The 18,821-nt window shown below is 48.8% G+C and overlaps 2 protein-coding genes across 5 annotated transcripts in view; one reads left to right on the forward strand and one right to left on the reverse strand.

Moving 5' to 3' along the window:
• LOC121592627 lies at positions 1-14,854 on the forward strand. Its single transcript, XM_041914259.1, has 3 exons — positions 1-1,426; positions 13,057-13,183; positions 13,267-14,854. The coding sequence occupies exons 1-3, from the start codon at positions 1,315-1,317 to the stop codon at positions 13,460-13,462; spliced, it is 435 nt and encodes a 144-aa protein (XP_041770193.1). The 5' UTR covers positions 1-1,314; the 3' UTR covers positions 13,463-14,854.
• LOC121592555 (CAD protein) overlaps positions 14,153-18,821 on the reverse strand; it is a 25,909-nt gene continuing 21,240 nt past the window's right edge. For all 4 annotated transcript variants that reach the window (XM_041914141.1, XM_041914149.1, XM_041914133.1 and 1 more), the window contains 3 exons: positions 16,177-18,255; positions 14,431-14,814; positions 14,153-14,350 (listed from right to left, as the gene is read on the reverse strand). In XM_041914141.1, coding sequence (XP_041770075.1) covers positions 14,153-14,350; positions 14,431-14,814; positions 16,177-18,255 — 2,661 coding nt within the window. The remainder of the gene's footprint in view (positions 14,351-14,430; positions 14,815-16,176; positions 18,256-18,821) is intronic.

Here is an 18,821-nt window from a genome sequence, read left to right on the forward strand (position 1 = left end):
GTACCAGCCACAGGACCGCAGGACGACCCAGCCGGCAAACAAAGTGGTGCCGCCTCGTTTGCAGCAGGACGCAAATCCCCAGCTCGAGAGAACGCAATTCATTGACACACACCAAACCACAAATCAAAACAAAGCACCAACAGCAGCAACGTTGCCGCTCGATTCACAAGCACGAGAGCAGCGATCATCAGCGCCCGCACACTGTTGGAGAAGGACGGCGAGCGAGCGAGCGCGCGCGCGCGCGCGCGCACCCAGTGCGGCATTATTTCAGGCGGCATCGCAGCCGTGCGACGCCTCAGTCGACCGACAGACTGCACCAGATGCTGATCGCGGCGTGGTCGCACTACAGAAAGAGAGAGAGAGAGAAGCGGAATAGAGACAGAGAGAGAGCGATCGTAAAACAGAAAGTGCAGTGTTGCGGAAGGTAGACGCGCGCGCACGGTGTGAGAGCAGAATTCAGGGAAAAGGAGGAAAAGCGGTGAAAATCCCCAAGGACCGAGGCGGGGGTGACCAGACACAAACAAGAAAACGTAAACAAATCGTTTTAATACTTTAAAAGCGTGTGAAACGTGTCCGTTTTTTGGGGGGGATTTTTCGTGATAAGTTCCTTGCTCCCAAACAAAACAAAAAAATTATTATAATTTCCCCCAAGTGACCGTGATCTTGAATTGCTGGCTTGATTAACACAGCAACTGGCGTTGGAGTCAACCACCCAGCAGAGGCCCCCGAAGTGCTGGTTGGTGGCTTGTGTTTCGACGGAAAACTCGGCACCGCGCCTGTATCAACAATCAACCTGCTGTACAATCAAACAAGTGCCTGTGTCTGTGCGGCCTCTGCCCGCAAGAGGACACGCCGCAAACCACGGCAGGTCTTGTCAACAACAACAACCAAAAAAAAAAAAAAAACAAAACAAAACAGTGCAGAGTGAGGGCGAACAAAAAAGGTGCGCAAAATCGGCACGACCGGGCAAGATTCGCACGCTCGCACGTTCGGCCTGGTGGCCAGCGACATTTCTATTAATAGTGAAAATTCTTTCAACCAAACACACAAACACCCCCTTCCCCGGGGGCGCCGACCCGGTTTCAACCAAAACAAAGCAACACAACACGAAAATAATCGTTGCGTGCGTAAGGCAATCGTCGCGGTGCGTTTTCGGTGTGCAGATCGCAGGCGCAAAAGACGCAAAGAACCAAGTGTCGCAAAGGCGGTCGCGTGAGAAAGGATTTTCCTCCGTTTCTTTAAGGAAAGATCCCATCCGCCACGCCCCTCTCAGACCGGGAATTCAATAGACCTTCGGCGCTGACCCCACGGAGGATGGAGCGGACCGAGCTGTTGCTGGCTGAGATGACCGAAGGGAGCAGCAGCACGGTACAGGCGGCGTCGGCGGCCTACACCGCCAAACTGATCGGGCGTGCAGAAAGCGAAGGTAAGTGTGGCGACTCAGCGTGAAAGCGACCTTGCGGCCGAGCAGGCGAGGAACGTACAAGGCCCTGCGCAGACACCCGAAGCACTCAAGCCCCAATTTTGGGGCCCAAACCTCCATCTGCCTCAGAACAGTGCAGAGCAGGGTGGTGCAGCGGGCTGCAGCTTATTTACATTCTACTGCGCTCCATCCATCCCCCCCCCGCAAAACCCTTTCTTTGCTGGTCACCCCTTTCTGTCGCGTGCAGCACGTTGCGCGTCGCGCGCACGGTGAAAGTGAGATGTGATCGGGCGCGATCTTGAATGCGACGGTCGCGACAATTATCATTATCAAACACGCGCCCCCGCTGCCCACAACCGAACGTGCAAATATGTGGTGCCCCGGGGGTGCTTGGGGGAATGGTGGCGCTGAGCTATTATTCTACACCGCCAGGCCAGGCCGCTCCAAAAAGGCCAACCGATGGGCGCAATTGTGTGTTATTTTGCTCGCCTCGCGAAGAATGTCATTATTATCGCTTGGCGACGGTCCGGCCCGAGGTGCCCTTCTTCCCTTCGAGCTAAGACACGAGCCGCGCGCGGTTCGCATTGTTGTGTTGTGCCTTCTTTTTTTTCGTTTTTTTTTTTTTGCGCTCTCTTACAAAATGATGTTCTACATCGGGGGGTTGTAGCTGTGAAGATGCACAGCAAAAGGACAGAAGGAACCTTTATTTTTGTTGATTATTTCAAGCTCTTTCTTTAGTCGTACAATATTAACTATTGTTATGGACAGTCATGGATCTTTTGGACGTTTTTCCTGCTGTTTATTTTATTTTCTTCAGAGCGTATGATACGATTTGAGGATTGCAAAGATCACAAATAGTATATTCAATATTATACTTATTTTAAGAAATGCAGTTTAGAGATCAGTCATGCTTAGTAAGAGCATAAAACATAGCGAAATGTTTTGAGAATCATGAAAAATTTCACCAAGCACTAAAATTAAAGCAAATTACAAATAACGAAACGAATTGTTATAAAATATAGAATCGGCAAAATTGCAAACGAATCATACTTTGATAAACGAATCAAGTAACTGTCAAAACTCAAGTTTCACTAAGTATCATTCAATACCCCTGAATCATCGCAAAAAAAAAAACATATCGAATTGTATATTTCGAACTAAAAAAAAACGCTGCAAAATGATAAAATATGCAAAAAATTACTTTCTCCAATATAATTTGACATATAAATCATTGATTTTCATTGCTTGCCTGCTCTGTAAGACCTACCCTATCAAACTTATAATGTGATTTGCGTCAACTACTGCAAGAAAGTTCCATTTTTGACAGCGATTGCAATTCTTTAAAAATCCTTAACTCGCTATCAATGTGTAATAGCAAACTCCTCAAGTGTTGAAATCTCACCAAATATTAGTAACCAACGTATCACTTTTGCTTTTTAACCTCTCAACGATGTCAATGCAAGTGCATCTCCTACCTGGAGCGTTGCTTTGTTTTCTATTCGTTTTATGTAAATTATTAATTCATGAATTCTTTCGAACGTTTTTTTGAACTCAAGATATTTTGAGTTTGGTCTTATAGATTTGAATGTTCATTGAATGTGGGAAGCATTATGCTATACGATAATACGATCTCTGCAAACATCCACTAGTGATTTCGAATTAGTTTGTAAGTTTAAAGTGTAAATTCTTGTGTTGCAATTTTTCCACAAAAAGTAAAATTTGGATTATTTAAATTGCTTGATTGTTTTACATTTGCGCGTGGATTTCAGAGCTTGAGATATTTTGTTCTTTTTTGTTGCATTTACTAATAGATAATATAAACTGTTTTGTTTTGAATTCAGCTTATTACATTTTCCTTATTTTGTTTCATTGTACGAATATGTTATTTTTTCACATTGGAAAAGAAACGCTAATATTAGTTGATGGATTTCTTTTCCTGTTGGATTTTGCACTATTGAATCTGTCTAATAAGCAACTGTTATTATTAGCACATGTTATTCTTACTTCGCAACAAGGATGGAATTTGGGCACTGTTAGAATATTGGAAGGCTTTCCTTGTTTTGAAATGAATGTTGTGAAGTGAAGGGCATACCATTTTTCTCCTTTAGATGTTTATTGATCAGTAATGATGGTATCTTTATGCTTGGTAGAAGCTCACTCGACTAAATTACATACGGAAAAATTAGCATACAAATGACATGTGATCAAACAATAGACCGATAATGATTATTTTACAGTTTTGTTAATTTTCTGCGCCCAAATCTCATTACAAGCATTAAACCGACGCTTTGCTTTCCCAACTCGCCAACTGCGGTAAAACTTTACCACCCGTCCCCCCCTTTTTTATGGCTCAAAATTCATCGCCTGCAATGCAACTTCCCCCCAGCAAATGATCTCCCAGTGCCAAACATTGCACGACACCTGACCAAACTTAGCGACAGCGCTCAGTACGTTCGACGCGTTTTTTTTTGAAACGTTTAATCACCCAATCGATTGGCGCGTGTTGCGTTTACCTTGTACACGTGATGGGTGCGTTTGGAGCGAATTTAGCGCTTTGTGGAAGCAACCAGCCCAGCTTCCATCGGTGCGGATTTGGCTGGGTGGAATTATAATTTTTGCAACAAACAAGCGTCCGACAGTAAAAAAGAAGGGATTTTCCGTCACGAGACTGTTATTAAAAAAAAAATAATAGTACAAAAAATCCCTCGCCACCATTCACTGCACCGTTTACCTTTGGGCAGGTTGTGTTGTTATAGATTTGCGTGTTTTATTTATCACCTCTCGCCCTCCCCAGCAATCCGATGACAGTTTGCGGGCGGTGGGTTTGTTGAATTTCACCACCGACCAGCGTTTGAGTCAGCTGTTCAGCGCCCCGTTTGAGTAGCCACAAAAAGCACCCCATTGTTTCACCGCTCGGTGAACCACGCGAATGGAAGCGTAAAAGTAAGTGCCACTCCCCCCCCCCCCCCTTGGTTCGCACACACACACACACACACCCACAAATCTCTTGGATGGAACAATTGAGGCCTTTGAGAAGGGGGCGGAGGGGGGGGGGGAATGAGCGCAAAACCAAGTTTGCAAATTTGACCGGTTTTTGCTGGCGAGATTTCCAACGCACACTGCCCCGGGGTTGTACCGGTAGCGGGCGAGATTACCGCGCGCTGATAATGATGATGTTGCTGATGGCGATGCTCCCATGAGGATGGGTGGCAGACGGCGGCAACGCAACCGATGCACGCGCGATCGAAACCGTATCGCGCCGCGATGTACGTAATCGGTTGCAAACACAGCGAGATGAACTCCCCCCCCCCCTCCTGCCGAGATGCCGCGAGATTTTGCCTGATATCTCGACGCGCGTTGATTCAGCTGAGGGGAGGGGGTGGGGGAGCGGGGCCTCCGGGAAAGTTTGTTCTAGTTGTGCTGTGCTGTGGCTTCCGGAGTTTCGGTTGCTGCTGTTGCCAACCGGTGTGTTCCAATTTCGAACTTTCCACAACATAATATTCCCTTTTTTGCTTAACCCCCTGTTTTTTGGAGGGATTAACGGTGCAGAACGTTTTGTGTGCAGAAGCGACATACACACAAACGATTGCAACGGAGGTCGCCAAACTGAGTTGCTCTTTTTAATAGGAAAGAATCAAAATGAAACGTTTTAACGGGAAAAAAATGTCTGAAAATTAACATTTGAATTTTTATTTTTCTTATCATCCAATATGCAAACGACAACAATGACACTCCTAGTACTTTGAGGAGTGTATACGATTCCCTTGGAGGGGCCAAGCCCCTTTTTGGCTTACCTTTTTGGACCCCGAGAAAGTGTAATTGTACAGCATCAAACTCCAGAGTGATAAAAATAATAATTTTTAATCATTCTTGATGTTTCTTCGATTTAGGGGGTATGGTAATTGGACTCTATATCACCCTTGTTGGGCAAATCCAATAGGAACTTTCAAGGAGACTGTTCGAAAAGGGTGCCATATAGTCCAAATTCCATCGTATGAAGTTCACTATCCTATAAGAAAGAGTCACGGCTATGAGAACTCCTGGAAAAGCCTGTAATGTTTCGTTCTGATCATCAAATCGCGGAAATTCAACAAGTTTATGTTGTGGATGGATATTTAAAGTATTACTTGTGTGGTCCATCAGGTGGTTGGAAAATGGATGTTTTGAATTCATAAAAAAAAACAATTTATGAATGAAGGAATCCAATAAAAAGGTAAAAATAAAATTTCTTTGCCAAAATGATATGCAATCAGATTGTTTTATGTTTTCTGCAAAATATCATCATTACAGATGCCTCTACTTTGAGAAGAAATGAGGATTTAAAATCTGTAATCCTCGGACTAATATAAGTTACAGTCATGACCACACGAGGTCGTAAATGATTTTTTTGCCATTCGGTTCATAAAATGCAATAAGTGAATTTTTCTTCACTTCTTCTTCTTCTTCTTCTTCTTCTTCTTCTTCTTCTTCTTCTTCTTCTTCTGGCTCAACAACCGTTGTCAGTTGAAGCGTTATGGATTACCTCCCATAGCAAAATAGTCAGTCCTACCTATGGCGACACGGTCCATTTGGGGCTTGAACCCATCACGGGCATGTTGTTGTGTGGTACGAGTTGACGACTGTACCACGAGACTGGCTTAAAATTGCTTAGAAATAATTAAATACATCTGATCTATTCTGAACAGCAACAGAACAAACAGCAATACAGACAGGTGATCAAAAGCTGTGACCGATCCCGTACCGATGACCGGTGACAGTCGCATGAGTCGCATGGAAACGTGGTTTTAATAGGCAGGTTCAATTCTCGTGCCGCCAGTTCGCGTAGCGTGCACTAGCATCTGCTGACTGTAATCCCCCTCCCCGGCACTGCCCGTTAACTCTTGACTGCCAGCCCGCCCGACGCGTCTTTGATCGTATCATCCCGCCCGCGTATCATTACCCAACAAGTTTAGTGATCGTAATAGCACAAACAGCAGGAAGCACGCACACGCCCTCCTCCCCACCCCTACGTGGACTTTCGGTGTCGGGTCACGTGGTTCGGGAATGATCTCTCCGGTACATCACCAGCTTCACCGTGAGTTATCGCCCGATCGTTATCGAAACATCCAGAACTAGACAGAGAGACAGAGAGAGAGGGTGAATGAGACAGCGAGAGACGCTCGATAATCAGCCGAACGATCTGCCGAAAACCGCCACAGACGAACGCTGCGAGTGGCGTCCCGCGCCACTCGGCATGACGAACGAACAATGGCACAGTTAGTAGCGCCTGCGATCCGGACGTCACATCCCGTGCGGCCGGCGCACATCCCGTAACCTATAAATCAACTAATCGAACTCACATGTTGTGCTACAAACGGTCGGCTTTCCCGCGCGGCCCTGGAAGGCATGTGGTGCCGTCGCAGCACATCCCACAGACACGCGCGCGACGGCGATGCACTTGAGCGAGGTTCTTCTCGAACTCGCATCGGTTCGGGACGCGCTCCAGAACGTTCCAAAAATTTGACATTCAGAAGAAAACAACCACTTCACGGCGCGAACTTTGGACGCCCGTTCGTCGTCTACTTGGTGGGAATTAAGATAGTTGTTTTTCTTCTCTGTTTTTTTTATGTTCCTGCTGCTTGCGGAATTATGCGGCCAATTGGAGAGGGAGGGGGGGGCAGGGCCTTAACACGATGATTGGATTGGCTGGGTGGTGAAATACGGACCACCGGTTCAGATCATGTCAGATCAGATTAACCCGGCAGCGGGAGATTGGAATGTTCTGATGCACTCGTTGATCATTAGCGCGCACCGTAGCGCCGATGGAGCATCGTTAACACACACACACCAGATGGCGAGCAGTTCCTAGTTTAGGAATGCCGAACAATGTTCCGGCATCGATAGCCGATCGAGAGCTGGTCGATTGTGCTCGAATCTACCTGCCATGCTCGCGATCTAATGGAGTTGTCCGACGTCGAACCGTCTGAGACGGTGTGGCGTAAACCTTGAACCCAAAGCAGGTGACACGCGCGCCGACGCGCTCCAAACCTGACCACCTTCAAGGATGCTTCGTGCTTCCTTAGGATGATAAATTCGAGCAACCGCCAATTGCAGGCCCGATGAATCAAAACAAACTACTACCGTCCACCCCAGGCGTATGGCGGGGTCACTGACTCGCATGGTGAGAGCCCTCCACCTGCTCCCATCGAGCTGTATCGGGCTTGATTGAAACATATATTCGCATCGGACCGGACCTGTCAGGCGGTGTCCTTCAGCTGTTACAGAGAGATGTGAGAGAGCGCAAAAAAAAAATGGTACAGAAGTCGAGATACAGTAGGTGTCTGAAAGTGGCTCCGGTTGTTTGTTTAAAGTAATAAGTACCCCCTTAATGCGTCGCAGAAGTTGTGGGGAAGAAGAAGAAAAAGAAAAAAAAACACAGAAAAACATACATGACACATGGGTGCGCTCACTGGAAAGATCAGATCCGGCGCATTTGCGCATACATATATTCTGCCCGAACAGAATTGCCTCCGGGTGTTTCGTCCAAGGATTGCCATCAATCATCAGACGGGCAGAATGGGTGGTCTTTCCCTGTCCCTCCCTGCTTACTCATTTGCAAAAGCCAACCTTTTTTTTCCAACCAAAGAGATTAATTTCAGTGCAGCACACACTTGTCGCACTCGCCCCCCACTGGCCAACTTGTAAGGATTCTGCTGCGCGCCTCCAAATTGCAAATGTAAGTCGACGCAAATCTCAAATGTCGTCCCGCTTGACATTGCGATACCACCGGTGCCGCGGGTCTGGCTTCTGTCTTAGAGATGGGGTGAATGTTTTGGGTGCAACGGTAAATGGGCAAAAAAAAAAGTAATGCAAAAAGTACGGAAAGTATGCGCAGCTTGGAGCATGGTGCTGGGATTTTGGGAGACTTTGTTTGGTTACTGAGGCGCGTTGCGAGGAAATGGGGATGACGTTCACAGTATTCCGTGAAATTTAAGCGGTGAGCACCAGAATCCCACCGGGAGATTATCGCGAACTACAGCTCAACGTTATTTTTGAAGTTATTCAAGATCTTGGAGATGTTCCTGAGGAAACAATCGTTCAGAATACGGGTGAGTTGTTCAATCGTAATGTAATTGGGCTTTCTATGGATTGATAAGAGTACCTATACTATCGGAGCATGGATCTACCTTAGATTCCATGGGGATTTTAGTCCAGCGTTGGCTAGATGCTAACGAGTTGTAATTCCAAGAACAACGCAATAGTATTAAGCCGCAATTAAGTATTAAGTGGTTTTATGAGATGTTGAGACTCACATCTACGTTGTTGATGTTGTGGTACAACAAAATATTGATTCTGTTTTATTCTCCGAGTGAAGTTTTGGAAGATTATGTTGCCCCCCGCGCTATACCAGCGAAAAGAGATATCCGACAAAACAGTGGGTCGTTTTGTTTTGAGTTTAAAACGGTAAACATTCACATCTGAGGCATATGGCATACTTTTCCAGTTGGAATGCAATGGATTGATTTTAGTAATCAAGAGGATCCTATAAGAGGGGAAATTCGATTAGGAAGATACAACTTCAGCAATCCGCCAACCAAAACAGGGCCAACAGATCATTCAAGCAAGAAACTGTATGCGAGAAAATTCTCCAAAATATTCTTCAGGGTCGTTGAGGTCACTACAGTTACATGAAGCCCGTCATGGTGCTAGAATCAATTTAATTCCTGAATAAATAAATCATCAAAATTTGCAACTAAAATGATAGTTATGATGGCCTTTACGTTGTGCCGCAGTAATGGCCAAATGTAACTATTTAGATAAACCTTTTTTTTTGTTAACCAGCTCGTACCCTACCGAAACTGTTGCGCCCATCTCCACTTCCGACCGGTGCAACCTACCGTACGCATGCATTGCGAAACACACACGAGCACTGGGGGGAATGGGAGTTGGTGAAGAGGTTTAATCTTAACCAAAGACAGCTACTGACGAGTGCCAAATTGGGGAAGGGAGATAGGAATAGGGGAGCTCAACTCAGCCCAACCAATTCGGTAGACAGCCGAAGGTCTCACCCGCTTAATGCACTTGCACTTGCTGTGTGTACTTCATCTTCACGCACGGGGACAGGGTGTCTGTCTGCTTGTTTGATTGGACTTTTTTGCCTTTTTCTTCTTCTTTTTCTTCATCTCTCATGCACTGCCACTCTCGCATGTGTGTGTGTGTGTGGTTTTGAGATCAATTTCCGCTACCGAATCAGGCGACTGACAGGGGAGAGCGACTGTTGCGTGGGCTAACTCGTTCAATTCAGAACAGGTTACACACTGCGGGTCTTGCACGGCGACGGTAGATGGGATGATGATGGGCATGATTATGGAGTAGCGGTCCAAAAACTTGTTAACCGCTTGGGTGCGTGTTTGTGGCACTCCAAAATCACTTTAGTTTAGACCAGGTATGTCAAACTGGCGGCCCGCGGGCCGCATGCGGCCCTCGTCAATGCTGAATGCGGCCCGCGAGAATATTTTGAGAATTGCTAAAATCACTCCAAACCAAAAAACTGTTATTACTATTTGTCGAAGTGTATTTAATTTTCCAGAGAAGAACAATCAATTAGATGGTATATTTTTCGAATCAAACATGAATGTACCCATAACATCTCATAAACTTATTCTACACAATCGTACAGAACAATCGAGACCCTTAAGAAACATTGAATTGAATGCAAACTCAGTCGGTATTATGTTTCGATTAAATTCTGAATATTAGCATTGTATTGTGCACACTCGATTGCACATTCTATATGGAAAAATAGATTTGCGACTACCTTCTACCAACGAAAAAGTAATGAAAATAACTTGATACACACACTTGGAAACTTCGCAAAAACTAATGATGGATTGTCAGAATCGCATCTTCGGCTCAAAACCATTTTCGATCTTAGCAACTTCGAATCCGCATCTAAAGCAACTTTGAATCCGGCCAAATCAAACCAACAGTTCCGTTCGGTGCCGTCCGAAGCCTATAGAGCCGTTTAAAGCCATTCGGAACCGTTGGAGTCATCGGTTGTCGCACGGAGCGGCTAATCTACAGTGAGAAATGGATCCGGTCGGTCCCACCGAATTTGACCATCTCAATACCCCCGAGTGCCAAGTAAAGGATTCATTCGGCTCCGAATTTCTCCGATTTGCACGGCTCCAACCTTACAATTAGTGTTGGGTAAAGTAGCACAATTAAGTGTGCTGTGCGCACACGCACATTGCCTTTAGTGTGCTGTGCGCACTGTGCGCACAGTGCGCACTTGGAACCAGTGCGGAAGTGCTAGCACAGTGCTAGCACTTTCGCACAGTGCTAGCACAGTGCTAGCACTTTCGCACAGTGCGCTCTCTGAGCACAGTGCGAAAGTGCTAGCACAGTGCTAGCACATTCGCACAGTGCGCTCTCTGAGCACAGTGCGGAAGTGCTAGCACAGTGCTAGCACTTTCGCACAGTGCGCTCTCTGAGCACAGTGCGGAAGTGCTAGCACAGTGCTAGCGCTTTCGCACAGTGCGCTCTCTGAGCACAGTGCGGAAGTGGTAGCACAGTGTTAGCACTTTCGCACAGTGCGCTCTCTGAGCACAGTGCGGAAGTGCTAGCACAGTGCTAGCACTTTCGCACAGTGCGCTCTCTGAGCACAGTGCGGAAGTGCTAGCACAGTGTTAGCACTTTCGCACAGTGCGCTCTCTGAGCACAGTGCGGAAGTGCTAGCACTGTGCTAGCACTTTCGCACTGTGCTCAGAGAGCGCACTGTGCGAAAATGCTAGCACTGTGCTACCACTTCCGCACTGTGCTCAGAGAGCGCACTGTGCGAAAGTGCTAGCACTCTGCTAGCACTTTCGCACTGTGCTCAGAGAGCGCACTGTGCGAAAGTGCTAGCACTGTGCGGAAGTGCTAGCACTGTGCTAGCACTGTGCGAAAGTGCTAGCACTGTGGTAGCACTTAAGGCACTGTGCTGTGCTGTGCGCACAGTATGGTGTGCTGTGCGCACAGTGCGCACAGCAGCACTTTACCCAACACTACTTACAATGTTACATCATTGATGTTCGATTGGAGCCACTTCTGTTTTTTTGTCATAATCATGCCACCATCAATTTTAATAAAAATGATTGTAGCCAAGTTGGAATTTTGTATACCCCACATTTTGCAAGACGAATTAATGTACTTTTGAACCTCCCCAAAAATCTAAACCAAAATGATGTGATTACGCTTAAGCCTAAAGTATTTAGAAGAAGAATTAAAATAATCGAAATGCCGAAGTCGTGCGATACATAGCTAATTAATAGATTAGCTCACACAGTCCATACCTCAATTCGCGAATCATCTCCCTTCAAGTGCAAAACAAGATTTGCCAATCTTTATGGGATCACACACCATGAATCTTCGTCAGATAAAATTATCGTAATTTAACAAAATTATACGTAAAATATGGGTTCGTGTAATAAGAAATGCCACCATATACCACCATATGCCCCTTCGAACTTGGAAATTAGCGAAAAATAATGTTTAAACAGGTTTTTTTTACAATTTTCCTCTTGATCTATCAAAAAATTGCATGCAAATATTTTTGTTATTCATCCTGCGGTGGATAGCTCGGATGGCTTGAAAAAGATTCGCAACAGGCTGATGACTTCCCCTACCTCAGTGAAAAAGTGTGGTTGAGTGATATTTTCTAACAGAAGTGCCGTGTTAGAACGCAACTAATGAGAAATTTCCTATTTTAATAATAAGGATGAAAACAACGCATGTGACTTTAAAAGTACATTAAACTTTTTTTTGAAATAAAAAAGTGCACAATAAAAAAAACATAGCGAATTTGTAAATAAGAAACTATTCCAGATTTGAAGCGAGGAGTACAAAAAGTCTATTTGTTTAACAATAATGATTTTAAACAGTATTTTATATGAATATTGAGGTATATTTTTTATTCTCAACTTTGCGGCCCACGAATAACTGAAAATCTGTACTTGCGGCCCTCTTATGAATTGAGTTTGACACAGCTGGTTTAGACATTCAAGAGCCAAACTCGTATCCAGGCACGAACCTGACCTGTTTCCAGAGTGCTCCATCCGTCCGGCGAAGAAAGCGGGAAAAACCCCCTTCAACATCACCAGCCAACTCCCCATAAACTTCAGATTTCCAATTCCTGCTTTGGGTGGCAATGTTGCGAAATTCCAGCTTCCTTTTGCGCGTCGTGTCTACCACGGCCGACGACCGGTTCGGAGGTTCGAGAACGCCTTCTCCGCACTACCTTCCGGCCAGACTGCTTGTCGCCCTTGTGGAAAGTTAAAAAACAAACGGCACTTGCGTCTTTGCCACGCTCCTACTGAGTTAGAGTGGTTGCCCGCGTCTTGGGTAATGGGCGCTGTGACGACGGCGGCGCGTGTTAGGCGCCACACGCTAATGGCCATCGCTTATGGCACGCCTCGACCGTGGCGAGCTTAATCGCGCGATCGCAGCTGATTGACATAATCGTCCATTAGGGGTGGGTAGATTTGCGAGTTGAACGGCATGGCAGAGGTTGCGGCACCAGTTGGGACGTAGAGGGATGGTGAGACCTAGCGAGGTAAGCAAAAAGGAAGCATCTAATTGCGGGGCGTTCTCTTCCCTCTTTGCTCGGTTTGCAGTGCCGATGGTGTCGATGGATGGTGAGGCCCACCCGAACATGACGCTGGCCGCCGTTGGGCTCGGTGCGCTGGTCGCACTCATCATACTGCTCACGCTGATCGCCTTCATAACGCGCCGCGAGCGAAGGTAAGTCAAGTCTCCCCCAGTAACGCGACGATTGTTGCGCTTCATTTCAAACTAACGTTCCTCCGCAATCTATTTCGCTGCAGTGCGCAAAGCAAGGACCCGGCCGGGCAAGGACCCGGAACGCCCGCACCGACCGGCGGCACCCGACCCAAGCGACCCGATACGACACCGAGCCTGGCTGCTGCAAAGTGTCCCCCGGTGGGACCCGGGCCCGCGCCACGCTGCGTGACGTTTGCGAACGATTTCGAGCTGGTAGACGTGGTGGTAACGCGCATGTGAATGCAAGGAACAGGAGGAAGCCTTCCCGACGAAGGCACTGTCGTTGTTTTGTTGTTGTTGTTGTTTTTATTGTGTATAGAGACTGCTTTGTTACACGGCACAGAGCTGCTAGGTGGTAAGGGAATGCGTGCGAGGGCGGAAAGTAACGGGTGCAACCTTTTAGGGCGTAGCTTTAAGTGAGTTTTGCGTGCGGAGATGTAACGAGTGCACTTAGGGGTTTAGAATTAGTGGACTGGGTCGTCCAGAAGTGGTTCGGCGTTGGTAGATTCGGTGGCTTTCTGGCGCGCGTGCGCGTTTGTGTATGTGGTAGCTTTGGACGTTCTAAGTTACAAGGGTTCTTCAACGATCTTCGACTATTGGTGGCACACTTTCTGCCCTCTTTCCGACTCCCGTTTCTTGCAATGACAGTGCGAAGTGACACTTTTGGTGCGATAATGATGATCTTCTTGAATCTTCAGGGTCGTGGAAAGTGGATTCAGATGCACATTGGCACTCCAATACGGTTGACAGCGTAATCCACAAGATGCAGCAAGATCTTCCTCATCATCATCAAACGTATCAGCTCACACCGTATCAGAAAAAAGGGTCAGAAAGTGTGCCTCCACCGTCGGAACACGGACACCGGCAACTCCTGTAAACCACTGCTGGCACTGGGCACATCACAGCACATCCTTATGCAACGGCCGCCCGTCAAATGCGTCCCAGCACCATCGCCAGCAGGGCCATGCGCACGTACATTCCATACTCGGCCTGGCGGAAGTAGGCCGCCCGCGGATCGCTGTCAATCTCCACGCTGATCTCGAAGACGCGCGGCAGCGGATGCATCACGATCATGCGCCGCTTCGCGAGCGTCATTATCTGGGGCGTTAGGATCAGCTGTCCGCAGCACTGCAAGAAAGCCAAACGGGGGAGTTATTAGCAAACTAGGAAACATGCATGAGGGAGAAAGGGAAAGAGAAACGGCTCACCTTCTCGTACTCCTGCTCGCTCTCGAACCGCTCGCGCTGGATGCGCGTCATGTACAGCACGTCCGTGTCGGCGATCGCGGACTCGAGCGTGTCGAACTGGCGCTGCGAGATGCCCTTCCGGTCGACGTACTCGCGGATGTGGGCCGGCATCTCCAGCCCGGGCGGGCAGACGTACCGCACGTTGACGTTGTACATCGTGAGCAGCCGGGCGAGCGAGTGAACCGTCCGGCCGTGCTTCAGGTCGCCCGCCATCGTGATCGTCAGCCCGTTCACCGTGCCGATCTCCTCGCGTATCGTGAAGATGTCCAGCAGGGCCTGGGTCGGATGCTCGCCGACGCCGTCGCCCGCGTTAATCAGCGGCTTGCGGCAGTGCTGGGCAGCGCGCTGGAAATAAAAGAATAACACAATATGAAAAAAAAACGAACAGCAATTGTTATTGATTCTCGCTCGTTGCTTTGGCGCTCTGCTGAACGGTTCTAGTGGTGGGAAGATTCCCAGTCGAATTAATTCAGAATGAATAAGAAAGGTAAGATCTGAGCTAAATCACCCATCAGGTAGTTACTCTCAAACGAGTCATTTAACCAGCCACAAATTTTGATTCACTGACACTGAGTTACGAGTCGAAGCCAAGCGTGGAATCACAAATCATTTCAAAATCAGAATCAGTTGAAATATAAATGCTACAAGTAGGCGCCGAAAGCTGAATCACTGATTGGGACCTATGCAATGGATTTTTTAACTAAAAAAATGTAATTCACCACAAATGAGCTAAGACTCGGTAATATGGGGTAAATTATTATTCGAGTTCGAACTTTCAAAAGAGTGAATCGACTCACGAGTTACATAATTCACAAACAGTGAGTTACTAATCCCACTCTTTGAGCTTGAACTCTGAAAAGACCTTAATTCTCGAACGATTGAGCCAATATAAATGAATTACTAAACGGAACGGATTGAGTTAATTCCTTTCTTGTGGATTCAAATCGCGAAAGAAATATTCAAATCACGAATTTCTTAATTACACTGTGAGCGCACAAGTTTAACTGACGGATGATTTATCTCACTGCTCACTAGCTAACTCACTCACTCATAGGAGCGGATTGAGTTGATTCCTCGTATAAATTTACACGAAAGAAATTTTTTTTTTAAACATTTTTACCATTCACGGTGAGTGAGTTGTTTCATGCATCGAGGCTTAACATTCAAAAGAGTGTATTATCTCAGAATTTATACGATTCACTATGATTGAGTTACACATCACATTCTTCGAGTTTTAACTCTGCAAAGAGTTAAATTCATTAAGATTCAAATAACGAAAGCGATGTTCTATTCACGAATTTTATGGTTTCTGGTGAATGAGTTGCTTTATGCATCGGAATTTAACTTTCAAATGATTGATTTAACTAACTATAATTTAAAAACTTGTACGTGAGTCACTATTCGACGCTCACTGTACTGAATTAACTTCCATGAGTTGCATGATTGAATTTCTCTTCAGGATGAACTCTCAAAAGAGTTACACAACAAACGCACCCTTTAATTAATTAAATTGAAGCTACTATTCGGTGCAGACTGAATTGAATCAACGAAATTTCACTCTCGAAAGAATTGCTCACGGTTTCGGCTCTTAACTCACCGAGTGTAAGCTGCCCATCACCACAATCGGATAAATCATAAAAGAATGAAATAAATTCTCCACGACACTCTGCACACAACTACAGCCCACCGCAAAGACTTGGTACGTACCGTGACCGCACCGGGCAGTGGATGGCGCAGCACAACGACGTCCGCGTACCCCGCCATCACCTGGATGCTGTCCTCGAGCGTTTCGCCCTTGACCGCGGACGAGGACGTCTCGTCCACGTGGACGACCCGGCCGCCAAGGCGCTGCATCGCCGCCGCAAAGCTGCAGCTGGTGCGCGTGCTGGCCTCGTAGAAGATGGACGCCATCACCTTGCCGCGCAGCAGATCGTCCAGCGCCCGCTCCTTCGCCACCCGGCCCTTCATCGTCTGCGCCAGGTGGAAGATCTCGTTCAGGTGCTCCTTGGTGAACATGTCGACCGTGAGCACGTGCCGGCCGATCAGCTGCCGGTCGCGCACCAGCCCGGCGGTGTGGATGCCGAGCGGCTCGAGCGGTCTGCCCGCGCCGCCGGCCACCGACTGGTTGCCGGTCGAGTCGCAGCGCACCCGGGCGGGCAGCGGCGAGACCGGCCGCAGCGCCGACTGCTCGCCGGCAAAGTGTACGCCGAGCTGCTTCACGTGCGCATTGGTGCCGTCGGGCGAGAGCAGCTGGTGGAACGCTTCGTTCGTCTGCAGGTCCGGCTCGAGGTCGGCCGGGCGCAGCCCGCCCGCCCCGGACCCGGACCCGGCGGAGTGGTTCAGCGCGTCGATGCGCTCGATCGAGCCGGCGCCGACCAGCGGCGGCTTGCCACCGTGCCACTCGCGCACGTTCTGCCCGTAGCCCGGGCCGACCAGCACCAGCCCGTCGACGTAGGCCGTCTCGCCGCGCAGCACCACGCGATGGACGCAGCCCTTCACCCGCCGGCCCGAGAACGGCGTCCAGTGGGCCTTGGAGTGTTGCGGCCGGTCCGGGATGATCCACTCCTCGCTCAGATCGATCTCGACGTACGTGTTCGGCTGCTCGGGCAGGTTGAAGATGCGGCGCGGGTTGTGGTGGAACTTGCTCACCAGCTCGTCCATCGTCAGCCGCCCGTCGGTGACGGCCGTCAGCAGCAGGGGCAGGATCGTCTCGAGCCCGGGGAAGCCGGGCGGCGGATTCTCCGACTCCTTCTCTTCGCGCGCGTGCGGCGCGTGGTCCGTCGCAAACACGTCCACCACGTCCAGATTGTCCCAGAGCGCCTGCTGGTCCTCGGGGCTGCACAGCACCGGCCGCACCTCGCCGCGGCCCGCCCCGATCCGGTCCAGATCGGCGGTGGACAGGAAGAGATGGTGGGGGCACACCTCGCACGTCACCTTCAGGCCGCGCTCCTTCGCCGCCTTGATCAGCAGTATCTCCTCCTTGCGCGCCACGTGGCACACGTGGATCGGCCGATCGGTCAGCGAGGCGAGCAGCAGCACGGCCGCCATCGTTTCGCGCTCCGCGTGCACGCACAGCGGCGCCCGCTTCGGCCAGCTGGCCAGGTGCGCCTGCCACACGGACAGCCCGTTCAGCCGCAGCGTGGTGAACGTCTCGTTCAGGTAGAGCTTGAGCCCGGCGGCCTGCGCCGCCAGCTCGTGCACCGTGCCGTAGTTGGTGGAGGACGCGCCGACGTACAGGGCGTAGTCGCACCGGGCCCCCTTCTGGGCCAGCTCGGACGCCTGCTGGAACGCGGCCCGGTCGACGATGGCCGGCTGCGTGTTCGGCATGGCCAGCACCATCGTGATGCCGCCGGCCAGCGCGGCCGCCGTCCCGGTCGCGAACGTTTCCTTGTGCGGGGCGCCCGGCTCGCGCAGATGCACGTGCACGTCGATGAAGCCGGGCAGCTTCACCATCAGCCGCGAGGACATGCAGTCGATGTGCGTCTTCATGGACGGCACGCCGCCGATGCGCTGCATGGCGGCGACCAGCAGCTTCGCACACTTCACGTCCGTCACGAGCGGGATCGAGTAGTCGACGGCCAGCCGGCGGGTGCGGTAGCCGTGCGTCATGAAGCAGGAGACGCGCCGGGCGCCGCCCCCACTCATCGGCGGGTTGATCACCAGGTCGAACTGCTTGTTGGCGAGATATTCCGCCAGATGGCGCAGCTCACTGCCCGCGCCCCCGTTGCCACCCCCGTCACCTTCCGACGCGGCGAGCGAATCGAACGTCCACTGTACGCTCTCGACCTGCGGAGTAGAGAAGTGAACGGAGAGAGAGAGTGTGAGAGAGATAGATACGAAGAGAAGAGAGATAGAAGAAGAGAGATAGAAGAAGAGAGAGAGAGAAGAAGCGAGAAGGAGAGATAAGAAGCGAGAGATAGAGAGAGAGAGACAGAGAGAGAGATAGGAAGAGATTTAGAGAGAACAGAGAGAGAGAGAGAGAGAGAGAGAGAGGGAGAGAGAGAGAGAAAGAGAGAGAGAGGAATATTTGTAAAGAAAAAGAGATATAGAAAGAGAGAGACAAAGAAACAAAAAGGAATTAATATTTACCAAAAGAGAGATATATACATAGAGAGAGAGAGAGGGGTACAGAGAGATTAGGAGAGAGAGAGAGGGATATCGAAAGTGTTGGAGACGGCGGGAAAGAAAGAGAGGGATAAAAAGAGACATATAGAGAGGAATAGAGGAAGCAAAGAAAGGGATAAATAAATAAAGAGAGACCGAGAGAGAAGATAAAATGACATAAAGAAAAATAAAATAGAAAGAGAAAAAGCAAAAGAGAGAATAAGAGGAGGAAGGAGTGAAAAAAATAA

The sequence above is a fragment of the Anopheles merus genome, chromosome X (genome assembly GCF_017562075.2).
Source record: "Anopheles merus strain MAF chromosome X, AmerM5.1, whole genome shotgun sequence".
Taxonomy (NCBI): Eukaryota; Metazoa; Arthropoda; class Insecta; order Diptera; family Culicidae; genus Anopheles; species Anopheles merus.